We start from the raw sequence: 19,554 nt of genomic DNA, 5'->3' as shown, positions 1-19,554 counted from the left end.
AGACTGATTGTGACTTGTCTTGTTTGAATGAATCATATTCTCTAGTCTAAGACTAAGACGCATGGGCACCATGGACCTATGATGATTTCCTGACATGAGCCAGCCTTGCAGGAATATCCATCTTTGCCCAGCCCTACTGATTTGCATTTGCCTAGATCACATCCTACTGCAACAATGACTTCATAATAAGCTATTAACACCTGTGCAGCAGTCACTCCCAGTCAGTACTCAGCATGGACATGAGGACTGCTGCTCAGCTCCTGGGGTTCCTGCTGCTCTGCCTCCCAGGTAAGGAAGGATAACACTTCTCTCTCTCACCCTGTGGGGTCAGTGATTCCTGTGGCTTCAGGGAAGTCCTCTAATAACATGACTAATAATGTGGATATTTGCTTTTATGTTTCCAATGCCAGGTGCCCAGATGTGACATACAGATGACCCAGTCTCCTTCCTCCCTGTCTGCATCTCCAGGAGACAGAGTTACCATCTCCTACAAAGCCAGTCAGGGTATTAGCAATTATATAGCCTGGTATCAGCAGAAACCAAGGAATGCTCCAAAGCTTCTGGTTTCTTATGCAACTAGCTTGGCCTCTGGGGTTCCATCAAGGTTCAGTGGCAGTGGATCTGGGACAGATTATTCTCTCACCATCAGCAGCCTTCAGCCTGAAGATTTTGCCACTTATTACTGTCAACACCATATTAATTACCCTCCCACAGTGATATAAGCCATGATAAAAACCTCCTAGGAAAGCAGAAGTGAGATACTGGCCTGCCCCAGCTGCTTCTCCTAGTTCCTCTACCTGTTGACAGTGCTTCTCAGATGCAGCCAGATTCTAATGGAAGAAGTCTCTCTGCAATCTAGCATTCTGGTCTTCTTAGCTCCAGCTGAATACCCATGGCACTGAATCTCTGATTTAATAGTTGAAACCAATCGTTACATATGAGGAGTGCCCATAAATAATTTTGGACATTCCACTTCACTAAATTATAAAATAGCTTATTTTCAATCAGTTTCTTCATAGAAACTAAAACAGATGCTCAAATAAAAATGGTCTTTTTGAGGTTTTCTGAATTTACATATTAAAGAATCTGCAACACACTTTATGCTGGCCACTGATCTTCTGCAAGTTAGTATCTTCCTTTCCTCTCCAAGAACATCTGTTTCAGTGATACTTTGATTTCTTACTTCACAAATATCCAGCTTACAGGACAAAATATTTCTATAGTCTGTCCTTCAACCGTTATAAATGTCCTAACCCCTGCTTCATTCAAGCTACCCTAGATTAGAAGCTCCAGTTCTATTGGGAAGTCTGTCCTCTTCAACTTAATTTCCATTTGTTAGAAAAGGTATCTACTACTTTTGCTCAAAAGAAACATAAAAATACAAGAGCAACATGATCTCAAAAACAAGGAAGAAATGAGATAATATCAGAAAAGTGAGGATTTAGTGTTTCATGCAAGCTCCCAAGTGTGTGCTCAGAATTATGAATGTAAAAGTTGTAATTAAGAGGCCTCACATCTTAGCACAATTCTCAGTTCCATTTGTTTGTAATTAGTATTCGTCTCTTAGAAAAAAAATGAGTTCTGACACAATGGCCTTCTACTGGCATGCTCACAGAGCCAAAGTCCTAGACAGAGAAGGACCCAGGACCAGCACCACATCAGCAGTGTTGAACTTGGGTTCAGAGTACTTCAGAAGCTAGGAGGACTAAACTAGTACCCCCCCCACACACACACAAAGAATTTCATGGCTCAATCCTGCAGAATCAAAGGCACAAACTCTTGTGAGGAAAAATTTCATTACAGCCCTCAATTACCTATAATAGGTTTTAAAATTTTTCGAGGTGTAATTATATAAATCTAAAGTTTATGAAATGTGGTCTATTTTATTTAAATATTCTTTTAATCAATATGCTTTCAATGCAAATTCAGAAATAAAAGCTTACAACAAAGCCATTTTAAACTATAGAGATTCTTCCAATAACAGGATGTGTATGTTTAATATATTGAGTGACAAACTGGAGAATATATTTATTTTGTCAAAGCTTCCTGACTCCTATACAAGTGTTCTACGACATGAGCCATTCCCCATCCATTTTTAATTTTTAGACAGCATTTGTGTACCTTAATTTGGCTGGCAATTCACTTCCACATAAAGCTTTGTATTCTCATAATATGGAACAATGAGTTTGGATCTTTTCACAAGTATTCACTGAAACTTAATATCCAGGATGAACGTGGGTTAGGAAGGGTTCAAAATTTCCCTTTCCTCCATGATCATATAACAGGCAGCACTCTGAACGATTGTAAATAGATATAAGTTGATATCTAGAGAGAAAAATGACTTAAAAGAGAAATTTCTAATGCTGTCCTAATTTTTTTATGAACTGTACGGTCAATTGATGTTTACAAATATCACTGGGATTGGAAAGAGACTCTAGAAAGCTCTTGACAATGTATAAGGTCATTAATATGTTAGAAAAGAATCAGGTCTTGAGACAAGCTTTTCAAACACCCATTGCAACACAGGACAACAGTTAGACATACATTCACTGGATCTGAATTCGCAGGTCACATGGATTCCCCAGAGTTCTGATCCTTTCTTGATTAGAGTACCTGTATCTTCCCTGGAAGGAGATCAGAGCACAGTACCTGGGGCTGTGCCACCTTGTCCTTAGTCTTGTTTCAACCTGATTCCAAATCCAATGAATGAAAGTCATTGGTCTTAAAATTAACAGACCTCATTTTCTAAGTTGCCACATCTAGCAATCCCATTTAAAAAATCAGAAGTGGCCACAGTGTCAACCAGAATGCCTAGCTTACTCCAACCACTTCAGTTACTTCCCAAACATATCTGTACCTCCCTCTCACACCTAGACTAATGCAGAAACAAAGAGCTATTTAAAATGATTCACAATGCTACTCAACCTTCACAGCAGCTATTCTTTCTCTTCTTTGCTACTTTAGGGTACTACTTCTGATCTGCAGGTATAGAAAGTAGAGGTGAGCCCCTCTCATCTTCAGGCAGTAACAGAAATTTTGGCACATGTGATAAGAAAGAGAAGTAAGAGGACTAAGGAACAGGTGCTTAATGGGATGGAGCTTGAAAGTGATTTACCTTGAATCTGATCTGGAATATTAAACTCGTACTGGAACTATGGATGTACTACAGCCCTTTTGAGAACATGAGACATTAACACAGTATGGCATTTGAGAAAATAAGGCATTAAAAATCCATAAGGAAGCTGGTCACTAGTAGTTTATGCCAGTAATCCTTCTACTCACCAGTCTGGGATATGAGGATCACAATTTGAAGCCAGCTGAGACAAGAAAGTCGATGAAACACTTATTTCCAATTAACTACCTGAAAAACAGAGGTGCAGCTCTAGTTCAGAGTGGTAGACCACTTAAGCCTTGAGCAGAAAAGCTCAGGAACAACGCCCAGGCCCTGAGTTCAAACCCCACAGTTAAAAAAAAGTACATGGTCATTATGACAAGTCACAAATAATGATATAACTTTGGTCTTTTCTGTTAGCAACAAGCTTTGGCTCCAGCCCTTGAGCCATCAAACCTCAGGACATGGCATACTTGAACAATTACTATACTTGCTTTTAATAATTTTTCTATCTTATGAAATAAAGTAACATAAACAAGGAAGAACTTGACTCAGTCTCACATCTACTGAAGGAGAAGCCACTATTTTTTTGGTTATAGGGCTAGAACTCTGGGTTTTGGCAATGTCCTTCAGCAATTCAGCTCAAGGCTATTGCTCTATCACATGAGCCATAGCAACACTTCTGGGGATTTATTTTTGATGGTTTATTGTAGATGACTCTCACAGGCTTTCCTTTCTTGGCTAGCTTTGAACTATGATCCTCAGATCTCTGGTTTCCAAGCAGCTAGGACTACAGGTGTTAGCCTGTATTCATATTTTATCTTGTGTTTATATGTGCGTTTTGGAATAGACTGAAGCATGAGTTCCTGGAAAATATAGCAGCTTATATTTTCTGCCCTGTCAGTGACATGATGCAATGTCTAGAGAAATTAGAATAGTTTAAATGACGAACTCTGTTTTCTCTTATGTTCACAGGTATTTTGATATCCTGAGCTTGAAACACTCATTTTTCTCCTTAATCCTCTCTTTCATGTTGTTACATAGAATTGAGATTAAGACACTCAAGTAAACCAGGTCCTCACCCTGAAGGCACCAATAGATATAATCATAGGACAGAGGATTTATCATAACTTGTGATGTGTAGGTAAATCACATTCTCTGTTCTAAACCAAGATATTTGGGCACCATAGACTTGTGATGATTTCCTGAGATAAGCTAGTCTTGCAGCTGTTTCCATCTTTTTGCATATGCCAAGGTCACAGCCCACTGTCACAATAACTTCATATAGGCTGTTCATACCATGTTGAGCAGTCAGTCCCAGTCAGCACACAGCATGGACATGAGGACCACTGCTCAGCTCCTGGGGCTCCTGCTGCTCTGCCTTCCAGGTAAGGAAGGACAGCATTTCTCTATCCATTATGCCATGTGCTGACTGGGCTTCAGGGAAATCTCTAATAACATGACTAATAATGTAGATATTTGCTTTTATGCTTCCTATACTAGGTGCCAGATGTGACATCCAGATGACCCAGTCTCCCTCCTCCCTGTCTGCATCTCCAGGAGACACTGTCACTATCTCCTGCAAAGCCAGTCAGGGTATTAGCAATTATTTAAACTGGTATCAGCAGAAACCAGAAAAAGCCCCAAAGCCTCTGATCTTTTGCACTTCAAAGTTGGCCTCTGGGGTCCCATCCAGGTTCAGTGGCAGTGGATCTGGGACAGATTATTCTCTCACCATCAGCAGCCTTCAACCTGAAGATTTTGCCACTTATTACTGTGAGCAGTATGCTACTGACCCCCCACAGTGATACAATCCATAACATAAATCTCCCAGGGAAGCAGAAGTGAGAGGCAAGGCTGCCCCAGCTGCACTTTCTGGTGCCTCTACCTATTGACAGTGCTTCTCACATGCAGCCTAGCTCTGACAACTATTGCAAGCTTTTCATTCAACTTTCTGCAAAGGCTCCTCTCTATCTCTGTCTCATTTCTCCTCCTCTGTGCCTTGAAGCACAGACATGGCCATGTCTCTTCTCCAATATGGTCATCCTTTGTGATTCACATAGTAAAACACAAGCCAGCTAAAATTCTCCAAGCAGGACTTGTTTTAATACAGGAAATGAGTCTAATCATTAGCATCTGCACTCCTAGGTAAATATAGAAGTTGGCACTAGGAGTGAGGAATGTCCAGTTCTGTGAAGCTCTCCTAGGGTTTGGGGTACATAACCCTGGGATTCACCAGACTGTGGAAAAAGCCAGTGTGAGCTGCTGATGCTCTCACCTGGCCCAGCAACCACTCTGGGATATTCTCCACGTCTCAACTCTGTGAATATGTCAGCCTGTTTATGTCAATAAATGCACAAAATCCTAATGTTGCAACTTTGCAAAAAAACAGAGAAGGAAGGGATTTTCACTTCTACAACAAAGGTAACGATCATTATGATGGTTTGAGATAGCTCACAGCCCAGGATCGTCACTATATCCCAAATTCTCAGAAATATTCTCCCTAAGCGATGGCATTAGAATTCACTTAAATTTGATTCTGTTTTGTCTACCAGTCTGAAATCAAAAAAAATAAAATATAAAACTACATTAAGTCCTTGAAGAAAGTATAAAAGCTGAAAATTGTATGAAACATCACAAGTTGTTCAAGATATTACAAAGGACCAAACAATTGAAAGAACTTCCTTAATAAAACAAGTGAGATGTAAAACAATAGAAATATAAAAATAGAAAAATAAATTACTTGCTTTAAGATTTGATTTCCTGCTATGCACAGGGGACTCATACTTGCAATGCTAGCTAATCAGGAGGTTGAGATCTGAGGATCAAGGTTTAAAGCCAGCCTGAGCAGGAAAAGCTTTGAGACTCTTATCTATAACTAACTACCAAAAATCAAAAAGTTGAGCTGAGGTCAAAGGCACAGAGTGCTAGCTTCAAGCAAAAATGAAGATCAGAGACACCATCCAGGGTATATGTGAAGATAGATAAATTAGATATAGATATACGTACATAAGTTTATGAATATATAAATATCTGTATATACACATTTATGTATATATGCATTTATATTGTAAGTATATATACATGTATATGAATACACACATATCTGCATATATATTTATTCATATATGTATATATTTCCTTAATGATATGCAGAAACATTTTAATTTGATGTATTCCCCATTGTTATTTCTTGCCCATATGCAACAGGATTCCAGTTTATAATTACCTATGACCTTATCTTAAAGTATATTTCCTTGTTTCCCTAAGGTTGTTTTAAACTTTCATGTCTCACCTAATATCTGATATATTTGGCATTTTATTGTGAAATTGTGAGATCAAGGAAATAAACTCTATATTCAATATGTATATAACAGTTTTCACATACACAATTTTTGAAGACACATTCTTTTTATTTTAATAGTGAAAATACCATATGCAGGGGTTATTATTACATGGACAGGATAATGCATATGTTTCTTATCAAGAATTGTTCCCTCCCCCTTTGTTTCCCTTTCCCAGTCCTCTCCTTCTCTCCCACTGCCCCCCGCAAAACAACCCCCTCTACCAAAGTTGTAAAGTTCATTTTTCAACATAACAACTTGTACATATTGTTGCAATGGGTCCACATCTATCCCTATTTAAATTATTGGTTTTTTCCCTTCCTCTCCACAAATTATACCAACATCAAATACAGTGAAAGCAGGGGTTATACAGTGGAGGAGGAACATTCAATGCAAAAAACAAATCATCTTATAAATATGTTAGAAACAATCACATGAAAGAAAACACATTTGAATACTTATCTTGGGGTTCATTTCACCTAACATCAACTTATCTGACCTTACCTGCTTGTCTCAGACATATACTAGTTATTGCAAATAAGGGAAACCATGGGACCTATGCTTCTTTGGGCCTGACTTACTTCACTTAATTATTTTTTTCCAAGTCTTTCCATTTCTTAACAAATGGGGCAATGGCATTCTTCCTCATGGAGGCATAGAATTGCATTGTGTATATATACCACATTTTCTCGATCCATTCTTCTTCTGAGGGGCATGTGGGTTGGTTCCATATCTTAGCTATGGTAAATGATGCTGCAATACACAGTTGTCCTGGTAGCTTTCATATGGTCTTTTTTGTGATTATTTGGGTAAATGCCCAAAAGTGGGATTACTGGGTCATAGGGGAGCTCTATGTGGAATCTTTTGAGGAATCTCCATAGTACTTACCAATGTGGCTGAACAAGTTTACACTCCCACCAACAATGCAGTAGGGTTCCCTTCTGTCCACATCCCCTCCAGCATCTGTTGTTATTAGCATTCTTGATTATAGCCATTCTAACTGCGTTGAGGTGGTATCTCAATGTTGTTTTGATTTTCATTTCTTTTATGGCTAGAGAGGTTGAGCATTTCTTCATGTGTCTATTGGCCATCCTTCTTTCCTCTTCAGAGAAGTTTCTGTGTAAGTCTTTAGCCCGCTTATTTATTGGGCAGTTGTTTCTTTGAAGATTTGTTTTGGGGGGATTTAATTTTTAGAGTTGCATGTATATTTTAGATATGAGACTCTTGTCTGTTGTATGGTTAGTGAAGATCTCCAAATCTGTGGGCTTTCTATTGATCTTGCTAGCTATGTCTGCAACTTCATGCAAGCCCATTTGTCCAACCTTTCTTAGATTGGTTGTTTTTCTGAGTCTCTATTAAGAAAATTTCGGGCTGTGCCAAGGAGACCTAAGGTTTCGACTATTCCATCCTGTAATAATTTCCGGTGTCTGCTTTGACACTGAGGTCTTTGATCCATTTGGAGTTGGTTCTGTTGCAGCGTGATATATAAAGATTTAGGTTTAGTTGTCTACAAATAGTTAAACAATTTTGCCAGCAGCATTTACTGAAGAGGCTGAAGACACATTCTTTTGATACTGGTAAATATCTGATGGCTACAGCTATGTAGATTTATTTTGGGTCTTGTCATTTGTTCCATTATTCTCCAACTACCCAAAGCTTGCTGAGGGTGAAAATTTGCACAACTAATCCAAGTGAAATGACTTTCCAGGTAGCCTTTCATGAGCTGGATGTCTTAAGGAGCTTTTCTCTCAAGGGAAGATTATACACATAAGTTTACTCTTTCATGATCTTGCAACCTGTCTATAGGTTTAGAGACAACACCTGAGATGTTCTCAGTGTATATTTGCTATGGGTGTGACACAAGATTTCACATTAATGGTGCTAATCTCTCAAATTGTTCTGAAATTACCCACTTTATCTCTCTCTATCAAAGTATTTGGGCTTGTAGCTATGAGCCACTATACCCAATATTTTTATAGACCCAATATTTTTAAAATGACAAATCAGAGCAATAATTCTACATAAAGTTGAGTTTGATCTCCATTGTTTCCCTTCTCCTTTACATAAACCTTTAATGATCTGCCTCTAGGAGTTTTCCAGAAAAGTATTTTCACCTTCAGTTTGACCACAAGAATCAGAAGCTAAGCAGTTACTCTTCCCAAAGGACTCTTTTCTAAAAGTCTATTAAATATTACTTCCTCCTCCTATTCTGATTTTATTCTATGTATTCTATCTGTTTGGTAAGTCACTCAAATGAGTTAATGTGAGTGGTTTAAACAAAAACTGCACCAGGGGAAATCACAAAATTGGCTTTGAAACATGTAGTTTTTGCTTGCTGAGTCCCATGGTGTTGATCCTAAGGACGCAATGTCCAAGTTCAAATACAAGTCAATGCAATTGTTGCATTCCATAGGAATCAGATGGTGAAGACAGCCTTCAAGGCAAAGAGGTAGTGTTAAAATATAAAGGTGGACCAGCTGATTGATTCCCTCTCTTAGCACAAGTAGTCAGTGAGTAGTTTGACAGCATGAGGCTGGCATGTAAAATCTGAGCCAGAGCTATCACTCTACCATTGTAACTTTTAGTGTCACTCAGAACCCCTACCACTCTGCCAAACATCACATATTTGACATCTCATAGGGAACACACATCTTAGGTAACCAATAACCTTGTGGCCATTAAATTCTCAGAATTAATGATGTCCTTATTCTTATTTTCATGAACTGCTAAAAAAATGTCTGAGAGGAGGAACTAATTGTATTTGCTTCTGAATCTGGCCTTAACCAGATGGAATAGGTCCAGTTTTGTGAATATTGAAGGAAATAACCACAGTTCAGACACGATTACTAAACACTGACAATCCTAAAGATTGTTATGTCACAATTCCACCACCAGAGGACGAGTCAAATTCAAACTCAACGAAGACCCAGAGTTCAGATCTTGAAAGACATTTACATCATCATATTTCTGGGCATGCAGCCATGTGGGAGGTCACATAAAGTACCTGAATTCCCATTCAACAAAAATTCCCATTCGCTCTATCTGACAGGTGTTTACAAAGGTTGCTATGATATATTGGTCAGGTCCAGGCTGGCCTTAGCAGATGGAGTAACTATGCATGTGATGGTCAGCAGCAGAGAGAGAATACCTGTAGATGTTATCTTGGCTTCTGTTGGATAAATACTTACTGGGCTAGGTAGTGTTGCAGTATACTTCCCTCCTGTTTTAGGGTAATAGCATGAATTCCCAAAATAACAAAGATTAATAACTTTGGAGGAGCAAATTAAATTTTTTGGCCCTGAGCCAGCAGATAATGAAAGAATGAAAGAAAGGAAGGAAGGAAGGAAGGAAGAAAGAAAGAAAGAAAGAAAGAAAGAAAGAAAGAAAGAAAGAAAGAAAGAAAGAAAGAAAGAAAGAAAGAAAGAAAGAAAGAAAGACACTGAGAACAGGAGTGATGCTACCTCTTTCTCAATAGGAACCTGAGCCTGACAAGCTGGCTGCACAGCTGTCATGGTGCACATGTGCCTGAGACACTACTCACACTGCCATGATTCTTGAGGTGCTTGTTGCTGAATATTTTCTACTTCATTTGGCATATTTATAAGCACACCCTACAACGATGCTTCTTTTTCCAGGATTTTTTAAATGGAGTAAGATCTCCAGTTCACCCAGATGTGTGAGAACAAACGCTGCCCTCTGAGGTGGGATAAACCATGTTTGCCCAGTCAGCATGAATTTTCAGTAGGAGCGATGATAATTAAAGTGTCTTATAAGTGTATGTGGAAAGAATTGGAGATGGAAAGATTTTGAAATTTTAGTGCTATCCCAGAACCTGTTTTTCGGAATCCTCAGCAATGAGCAATATACGCAATAGACTTAAAATTCACACACTTGATCAACAGGTCCTTATGTTTCTGAGGAGAAACACGCTGGCTGAAAGGTGTCTCAGGATGAGGGATATTTGCTGACTTTCCTTGAGTTTAGTGAGAACAGCAGGAAATCACCCAGCCCCACAGAGCAAGCAAAACTGGGTTGGGGTGTCCTGGGGTGCTCTGAAACTGGGTTGGGGTGTCCAAGGAAAGGCATGATATGATATCTGATTGGTAAAATTTTTATATATGTTTTATCCAGATCCAAATTTTTCATTAGAGGCAGTTTTACTAGCTTGAGAAGAGATGAAGACTCTCTCTCTCTCTCTCTCTCTCTCTCTCTCTCTCTCTCTCTGTCTTTTTTTTTCAGTGTCTCTCTTGTGCTCTTACAGAGGCAACTGGATATACTAGTTATCTTTTAAGGGATGATGGATGATGTTTCCACTATTTGGAAAGAATAAAGTCAGAGTCATGTATGGTTGTGTAGCAGTGATTTTTGTTGAAGTAATCATGTCCAGCATCAACACTTACACTTCATCCTGATGAACAGTGCGAAGTAATATCAAATAGCACAATGGTAGCAAAATATGAGAGGTCTCAGTAAAGGAAAAGTACTGGGGATAGAAGATACTAGTGTTTTAATATTGGCAAATTATGAGTCATAATCAAGAAATCAGTGTAAGCATGTATCTGCAAAAAATGGTTCTACTATATCATACTGATCATCATCAAGCTACTGTAAAATATTTTTCAATATACTCATTATGTTTCATATATTTTTACTTAAAGAAATTAAGTGGCTGGTACCTGTGCCTCACATTTGTAATCCTAGTTACTCAGTAACCTGAGATGCAAGGATTGAATTTGAAACCAGCCCAGGCAGTAAATCCAAGAGGTTCTTATTCATCTGTGTTCAACAGGGAAAGTGTTCTGTATTTCTCTTTTCCTGTTGAGGTTTTGCCTGGTTTGGGGATTGAGATTGGGATAGCTCCCTCTGTTTCTATTTCTTGGTAGAGTCTGAGTAGTATGGGTATCAGTTCTTCTTAAAGGTCTTATAGAATTTCGAAGTGAATCCATCTGGTCCTGGACTTTTCCTTGTTGGAAGATGTCTGATTGCTTCCTGTATCTCATTGTAAGACATTGGCATGTTTAATTGATTTATTTCTTCTTAGTTCAGTTAGGGCAATTTGTATTTGTCTAAATATTCATCCATTTCTCCTAGGTTTTCTTTCCTTAGTGAGTATAGATTCTTCAAATAATTTTTTATAATTGTGTGGTTGTTTGGTTATTTGTTCTAATTTTTCCCACAGCATCCCTGATCTTATTGATTTGGGGTTCCTCTTGTCTTCTTTACTTGATCTTTCCAGAGGTTGATCAATTTTATATTGATTTGTTTTAAAACACTAGAATTTTTGTGTATGTTTTTCATTATAGAAATACTGTACAGAGGGTTGCAATTACATGAGCAATGTAATGAGTACATTTCCTACTGAGCATTTTTGCTTCCTCCTTTCTTTTTCGCCTACCATCCCTTCCCTCATACTTCCACTACTACCCTCCCTCCTCTCACCAAAGTTGTACAGTTCATTTTCAACATAGTGTCCATTCTTGACATAGGATTATCATTCCAGGTTCCACTGGAGACATTGTACTGACTCCAACTCCTGAATCTCTGGACCTCTCTCCTCAAGACATGGCATTCAACATCTGCAGAGCCAGTGAGAATGCTGATAATGAATTTTGGAGAGTTTCAGATATTGGTCCCAACAGAAAACAGGACAGCCTCCAAAACTTATGAGCTATAGAGGATCCAACAGCGAAAGTGGGGTCCCAAACTGGTTCAGTGACTGTGGGTCTGAGACAGATTTCAACTTTACCAAAAATCCAGTGGAGACTGAAGGTGCTGCAAATTGCTATGGTCAGGAGAATAACAAGTTTCCTCTCACAGTGCTCTACTTCAAACAAAATATTCTTCAGACAGCTGCTCACGGAGGTTCACTGTCTCAGGTATTTCTCTTCCACTGAGCACTTCAACCAACACTCTCTAGATTTGTTTCTACAAACTATAAGAATTATAAGAAAGAAATGCAACAACTGGTGTTTGTGTGTATGTGTGTGTGTGTGTGTGTGTGTGTGTGTGTGTGTGTGTGTGTGTGTGTGTGCATGTGTACAACAAAATCAGATGGATCACTTGGTGTTTTCCTTCCTATATAAAAACCACTTAGGAATTTCATACTTTGTACTTTTTACTACATGAGCAAGGCCTTTGGAAAGAAAAGATTTCTGAATTTTAAGAAAAACTTACTCTCAGTGCGCTTGATCTTACCTGCGATCGCAATCTCATCTATTAGGAGGACCAGTGTTTCAGGACATCCCAGTAATGTCACAAAATATATTTCTGTAATAAAAGACATGATGGCACATGCCTGGATTCTAATATATGGGAGAAGCATAAGAGGAGTTATGTAGCCTGAGAATGGGCAGGGAAATTGTGTGAGACCCAATAACTGAAAAAATAACATAAACAAAGGATGGAAGATGTAACTCAAATGATAGAACATCTGTTTACAACGTCAAGAGTTCAAAACATATTGCTATTAATTCAATTAATTATTTACACTAGTAGCTGGAAGCTCCTTTCAATAACAAAAATCTCTGAATAGACAAAAGTCTCTCTCTCTTCCATATTAGGCTGATATTCCTATATTATTTTGAATTTTGAGTTTACATTAAAAGCCCACTGTCCTTGCTCAGAGACCAAGGAAATGTGAGACAGTATTCCTACATCATGTTATTCAGGCATGGCTATGATCATATCATTCTGGAATTTAGATTCCCTCTATCCAAATTAATATAGTCTAGAAAGAGGCCATGTCTTCTTTCTATTATATATTCTGTATTCATGTTCACCACCTTCTCTCAGCAACTCTCAGCTTCTTTTTCTATTTCATGAGTCACTCTAATATTGCAGGTAGAATATTTGCAAAGAAAATCACATGATCATGGATAGCCTGGAAGTCCTAGTAATATCATGTCAAAAAAGAAAGAAACAAAACAGAAAGAAAGGAAGGAAAGGGGAGGAGGATTAGGTGGGAGTTGGGGGGAGGATGGGAAGGGTTGGGAAGGGGAAACAAAGAAGGAGACTACAATGCTTGATAAGAAATATACTCATTATCTTGCCTATGCAATTGTATCCCCTCTGTACAGTATTTTCATAATAAAAAAAAGGAAGGAATGGAGCAAGGAATGAAGAGAGAAAAAGGAAAGAGAAAAGTAACAGAGTGGACTCTAGTAACATAACATTCTTTGCATAGATTTTATAAAACCAAGAGTACTTGAGATAATACCGTACAACTACCTTTGTATTTCCATTTATTGGTAAATATTTTCCATTAAATGTATTATTAATAAATTATCTTTTTTATAACTTCAATTTGAACAGATGCTTTTAAATTACCTATAAAGTTTAAACCACCTGACAAATATAGGTAGGAAAGAACTAGTTATTTCTTTGTCAATGTAAGGCCTCTGCACTTGAGATATGGTACAGGAAAAAGCAGTGTGGTAATGGAAGATTACTAAAAATATAAAATATTTAAGAAAGCCTAAAACAAACAAAGGTCACTTGTTTATTTAGTTAAACTTAAAAATTTGCAAGCCTAGCAAGGCCAAAACAAATTTGTATAGAGCAATAATTTGTTTTTTTAATTTTTATTTTTTGTTTTCTTAATCTCAAAATATATTTTCAGCTACTTACTTTTATTTCTGTTTTTATGTAGCATTAGCTAAAACAATTCATTAATTATTGTTAATTACAAATTATCTTAGTAACCAAGAAGGAAAACATTTTTAAAAATCAAATTCCTCTTTTTTTTTTTTTTTTTTGTTGGTCGAGGGGCTTGAACTCTGGGCCTGGGTGCTGTCCCTCAGCTCTTCAGCTCAAGGGGAGCGCTCTACCACTTGAGGTACAGCGCCACTTCCGGTTTTCTGGTGATTTATTGGAGATAGGAGTCTCATGGTCTCTCCTGCCCGGGCTGGCTTTGAACTGGGATCCTCAGATCTCAGCCTCCTGAGTAGCTAGGATTACAGGTGTGAGCCACAAGCACCCGGCAAAAACAAATTCCAACCAAGTAGAAGCTTAACAAAACAGATTATTAATTTAAGCAGACAAAGCCAGAAAGTTACCTCACCAAAAACAAACAAAAATCATGAACTCAAAAACAAAAGCTATCATAATAATAATAATAATAATAATCTCACAGTGCTTCTGGGAAAACAGTCACATACAATATTCAGGACCACAACAAGAAAGTCAATTTCCCTAAGGAGCTCCAAAATAGAATGAGCACTTCCCATTCTCATGCAAACTACAACAGAAATTTCCAAATACACCTACTTTTCTCAGCTTCTCAGAGTCTTAGAAACTAGTACCCAAAACAGAGAAAGTGTGATATTTTTTGTTCATGTGTTTAAGGAGAACATCTGTTTTGTTTCAGGAAAGAGCTGACAAGTCATAAATGGCAAGGAAACAATGGAAGAACAAGACCAAATATATAAGCAGCAAACCTTACTAGAGGGACAAATTTTGAATCATGGGATACAAACCATAACAAAAGCTGTTGGCCCTGTTTAAAAAGAATAGAAAGTCTTAGAAAAAAATATATTAAATGAAGTAAGCCAGGCACAAAGAAACGTAAGTCCCAAGGTTGTCCTTATTTATATTAACTTGTATAAGACAGAGACAAGCAGGAAAGGTCAGATAAGTTGATGTTATGTGAAATGAAAACCAGGATAAGTTTTCAAATGATTTTTTTCTTTCTTGTGATTGATTCTAACATATTTATAAGATGATTTCTTTGCTTTGTATGTCCCTCCCTCATGGTTTAGCCCCTGCATTCAGAGTATTGATGTTGGTATAATTTGTGGAGGGGAAGGGAAAAAACAAATCATTTACATTGGGATACAGGTGGACCCATTGCAACAATGAGATGTACAAGTCATTATGTGGGCAAACGAACTTTACAACTTTGGCCTGCAAGGCAGAGTGTGGGTGGAAGATGCGATGAGATGGGAAGGGAAACAAGGAGGAGGCAACAATGCCTGATAAGAAATGTACTCATTACTTGCCCATGTAAAGGTAACCCCTCTGTATGGTATTTTCACAATAAAAAAAGAAAGACAGTAGAGGGAGAAGTAGTGGAGGTGAGAGAGGGAAGTGATAGTAAGAGAAAAAAAACAAAGGAATGGATAACAATCTTCAAAAATATGTACTCATTATCTTACTCATATACAGCATCTTTACAGTAAAATAAAATTTTAAAAAAAGAAATAAAGGAAAAATCCTAGCAGAAAACTAGGCTTGAAAATAGCAGATAGGATCTTTGTTCTTACATTTCATGCAGATCTGGTGATACATGAGCAAAAATCCTGAGTGTGTCAGATCCAAACAATGAGCTTCCATAATATCCCTATTGTATCAACTGAGTTCTGAATTGTGTCTGATGCTTTTTTGTATTAAGAAGTATACAATGATAGATGGATAGAGATAGAGAGAGAGAGAGAGAGATAGAGATAGAGAGAGAGAGAGAGAGAGAGAGAGAGAGAGAGAGAGAGAGAGAGAGAGAGAGAGAGAGAGAGAGAGAGGAGGGGAAAAAGACTGAATTGACCTCAACATCTGCCCATACCTGTATCAGAAATAGTAAAGTTAAAATCACTACTTACCAAACTCTCAATCTGTTTTTGTATAGGATAGCTGTATAATGATAAGCACCTAGGTTCCCATATAAACAGGATAAGCCAACACATAAGCCAGCAGTTTTCTACTAACATCAGGCTTTCTACATGCACACAACGCAGTCATACTTTGTGTACACAGTCAGAGTTCCCAAGGGGTTCTAGGGTCTGCACAATTTAGGATGTTTAGGAAGCAATGTGAAGGGAGGAAGAAACGTAGGGAAGGGGAAATGGACAGTAAAGACCATACAACAAGCTAAACACTTCCTGTTGCTGAAGATGACTGAACTTCAATGTCCCATGGAAATGTGGAAAATACCTTCAGGTTATTCTCCATAAGATGAGGGGATGAGGTACGCATGCAACTTTCCTCTCATCAGCACTGAGGAAATTCTGAGGGGGCTCATTCCTGATATGGTGTTCATTTGGTGTATAGGCAGAGGTCTCCTCTCTTGCTTCAAGATGACGGTGAGACACAAAACGTCTGATGGAAGTGAGCACAAATATATTGAATACCGAGATACCAAAATTGCCTGATAATCTAGGTAAAAAGAGTATAGAACTTTACATTCTCCCTGCAACAAGATTCTGGCTGGATTCTTTATAGCCAGATCCCATCAAAACACAAGATATACAAACTCCCACCTATAGATACCTAAAGCAAAGCTGGGACCTGGGTCATCTCTTTACTAATATACATGGGAACAAACAAATAAACACCAACTGAAAACTGGAGATTGGAATTATGTGCAGACTGTGGCAGTGATAGGATATTGCCTGTTTGCCAAATGGATTGACAACATGCAGAATTTTTATTTTTCGTGCTATGGAGATTGAAACTCAAAACTTGCTGTCTGCTACATAATTACTCTGTCACATGAGTCATTCCTCATCTGCTTTTGTTTTTCAGGCAGGGTAGCATGTTTTTACTTTAGTTAGTCTGGCAATGCACTTTCAACCTCTGACTTTGTGTTCATCATAATATGGAAGAATGAGTTTGGCTTTAGTTTTTACAAATATTCTCTGAATCTTAAATTCAAGGATTACTTTAGTTTGGGAAGGGGTATAAGTTGTCCCCTTCTTCCTTGACAACTAGCCAGACACTACACTGAAGCCCAGAGATTATAAATCGATTTAAGTTGAAATCCAGATAGAACTGTAACTATCATTTGTTTATGAATTATACAGCCCAGGAATATTTGCAAACCCCATTGAGATTTCAAGGATTTCTCTAGAAAGGCCTTAACAATTTATTTGGCCATTAAGATGTTATTCAGAGAAACATCACGTTCAAAAACAAGTTCCTACAAACACCAAGTAAGGCAATTAAGGCTGAATAGCAGTTGAAAATACATTTAATGGTCACATAGGTCAAATAGATCTCAACCCTTCTCAGATCTGGCGCTTTTCTCTTCCCAGGCCCAGAATAAAAGCACAGTACCACTGAGGCAGTGTGACATTAGTTTTGGTCCTGTCTTCAACTTGTTTCCAATTTGCAATAAGTGAAAGTCATTAGAATTAAAGTAATAGCCCTCATTTCCAAAATTGTCAAATTTAGCAGTCTCATTGAAATCATTACAAATTTGCCTTCATTATCATCCAGAAGGCCTATCTTCTATCCCAACAACTTCAAGAATTTCACCGAGATATCTGTGCCTCCCACTGTCACACCTGGATCAATTGAGAAACAAAGTGATATTTAAAATGTGTCACAATGCTTTAAATCTTTAAAACATCTATCTTTTCTTCACCCTTAAAGTTGCCCATTCCTGACCAGCTGGGTGTAAGAAGTATGGATGAGCCTCTCCATTCTCCAGATAGTTTCAGAAAATTAGACACATGTAACAAGAAAGAGATACATGAGGACTAGGGAATTTGACAGTAAGTGATTTGCCCTGAATTTGATGTGGAGTGATCAGAGGGCAATGGATATATGAATGTGCTGTAGTTCTTGGATAATATGGAACTGTAAGTCCAGGTAAAACTTGTATCTGGTGACATGGCAAATCACAAAAACAGAAGAAATGTTGAACTTTTCTAGTAGCAACATACTTTTGTTTCAGCCCTCTAGCCATCTAACCACAGGATATTCTTACTAAAATGCTTGATATAGTTTTTTTCCTTTGCTTTGAAAATTTTCCTATAAAGAAAAAATTTTCCTTTATGCAGTAAAGTCAATAAGGAAGATTTGGACTCAGCCTTTATACCTGTTCTTGGGAAGAATCACATTTTACTTTGTGTATATGTGTGATTTAGGAGAGTCTGAAGTATGAATTGGTTGAAAATTTAACACATTATATATCTCTTGGTATGTCAATGAGATGTTAAATGCATTGACATATTAAATGAGTTAAAATATCAACAAATTCTATTCTTTCTATATCTTCACTTCTCTGCATATTCTAATTATGAAGCACAAAAATATTTCTTTACTCTTCTCCCTTTCAAGTGCCATGACACAAAGATTGATAAACTCAAGAGAAATGGTCATCATCCCTGAATGTACCAAGAGATCTATTCAAAGGACAGTAGACTCATCACAGCTTCTGCTGTATGTGTGAAACACATCTGGACTAAATTAAGATATGTAGGCACAATGGAAATATGAGGATTTCCTGAGTTGAGCTGATCCTATAGCTATTCCCAGTTTTACCCACTATTGCTGATTTGCATATGCTCAGATACACCCTACTGCCCCAATGACTTCATAATAGGCTGCTCACACCCTGTGCAGCAGACAGTCTCAATCAGCAGACAGCATGGACATGAGGACCCCTGCTCAGCTCCTGGGGCTCCTGCTGCTCTGGCTCCCAGGTAAGGAAGGACAGCAATCCTCCCATCCTGTGTGTTCAGTGCTGCCTGGGTCTTCAGGGAAGGCCTCCTATCACATGACTAACAGTGTGGATATTTGTGTCTATGTTTCCAATGGCAGGTTTCAGATGTGACGTCCAGATGACCCAGTCTCCATCCTTCCTGTCTACATCTCCAGGAGACAAAGTCTCCATCACTTGCCGGGCCAGTCAGGGCATTAGCGATTATTTACACTGGTATCAGCAGAAACCAGGGAATGCTCCAAAGCTTCTGATCTATAATGCAAAGAATTTAGCCTCTGGAATTCCATCAAGGTTCAGTGGGAGTCAATCTGGGACAGAGTTCACTCTCACAATCAGCAGCTTGCAGTCTGAGGATTTTGCCACTTATTACTGTCAACAGCAGAATAGTTTACCTCCCACAGTGATATAAGCCATAACATAAACCTCCCAGGGAAGCAGAAGTGAAAGGCTGGGCTGCCCAGCTGCTGCTCCTGGTGCCTTCATCTGCTGATAGAGTTTCTCAGATGTAGCACTTCTGTGAACACTTTTAAAGGTTTTCAGTGTAATGTGAAGGCTCCTCTGAATCTTAGTCCTTTCTTTCCTCCTCTCTCCCAGATGCATACACATGGTCATGTCTCTTCTCATATAAAGTCATCTTTTCTGCTTCACACAGTAAAACTGAA

The 19,554-nt window shown here is 38.2% G+C and overlaps 2 gene segments (V, D, J or C); both read left to right on the top strand.

Moving 5' to 3' along the window:
* Nucleotides 1-205: 205 nt before the first annotated feature.
* On the top strand, nt 206-14,649 carry LOC122116715. The segment is given in 4 exon segments: nt 206-288; nt 4,616-4,895; nt 14,330-14,335; nt 14,638-14,649. Coding segments are annotated over 3 exon segments (339 nt in total).
* Nucleotides 14,650-18,792: 4,143 nt separating this feature from the next.
* On the top strand, nt 18,793-19,337 carry LOC122116703. The segment is given in 2 exon segments: nt 18,793-18,872; nt 18,991-19,337. Coding segments are annotated over 2 exon segments (366 nt in total).
* Nucleotides 19,338-19,554: the final 217 nt, after the last annotated feature.

The sequence above is a fragment of the Dipodomys spectabilis genome, unplaced genomic scaffold, assembly GCF_019054845.1.
Source record: "Dipodomys spectabilis isolate Male_0828 unplaced genomic scaffold, ASM1905484v1 ptg000137l, whole genome shotgun sequence".
Taxonomy (NCBI): Eukaryota; Metazoa; Chordata; class Mammalia; order Rodentia; family Heteromyidae; genus Dipodomys; species Dipodomys spectabilis.
The sequence above is the reverse complement of the archived record's forward strand: the minus strand, read 5'-3'. Positions and strand labels throughout refer to the sequence as shown.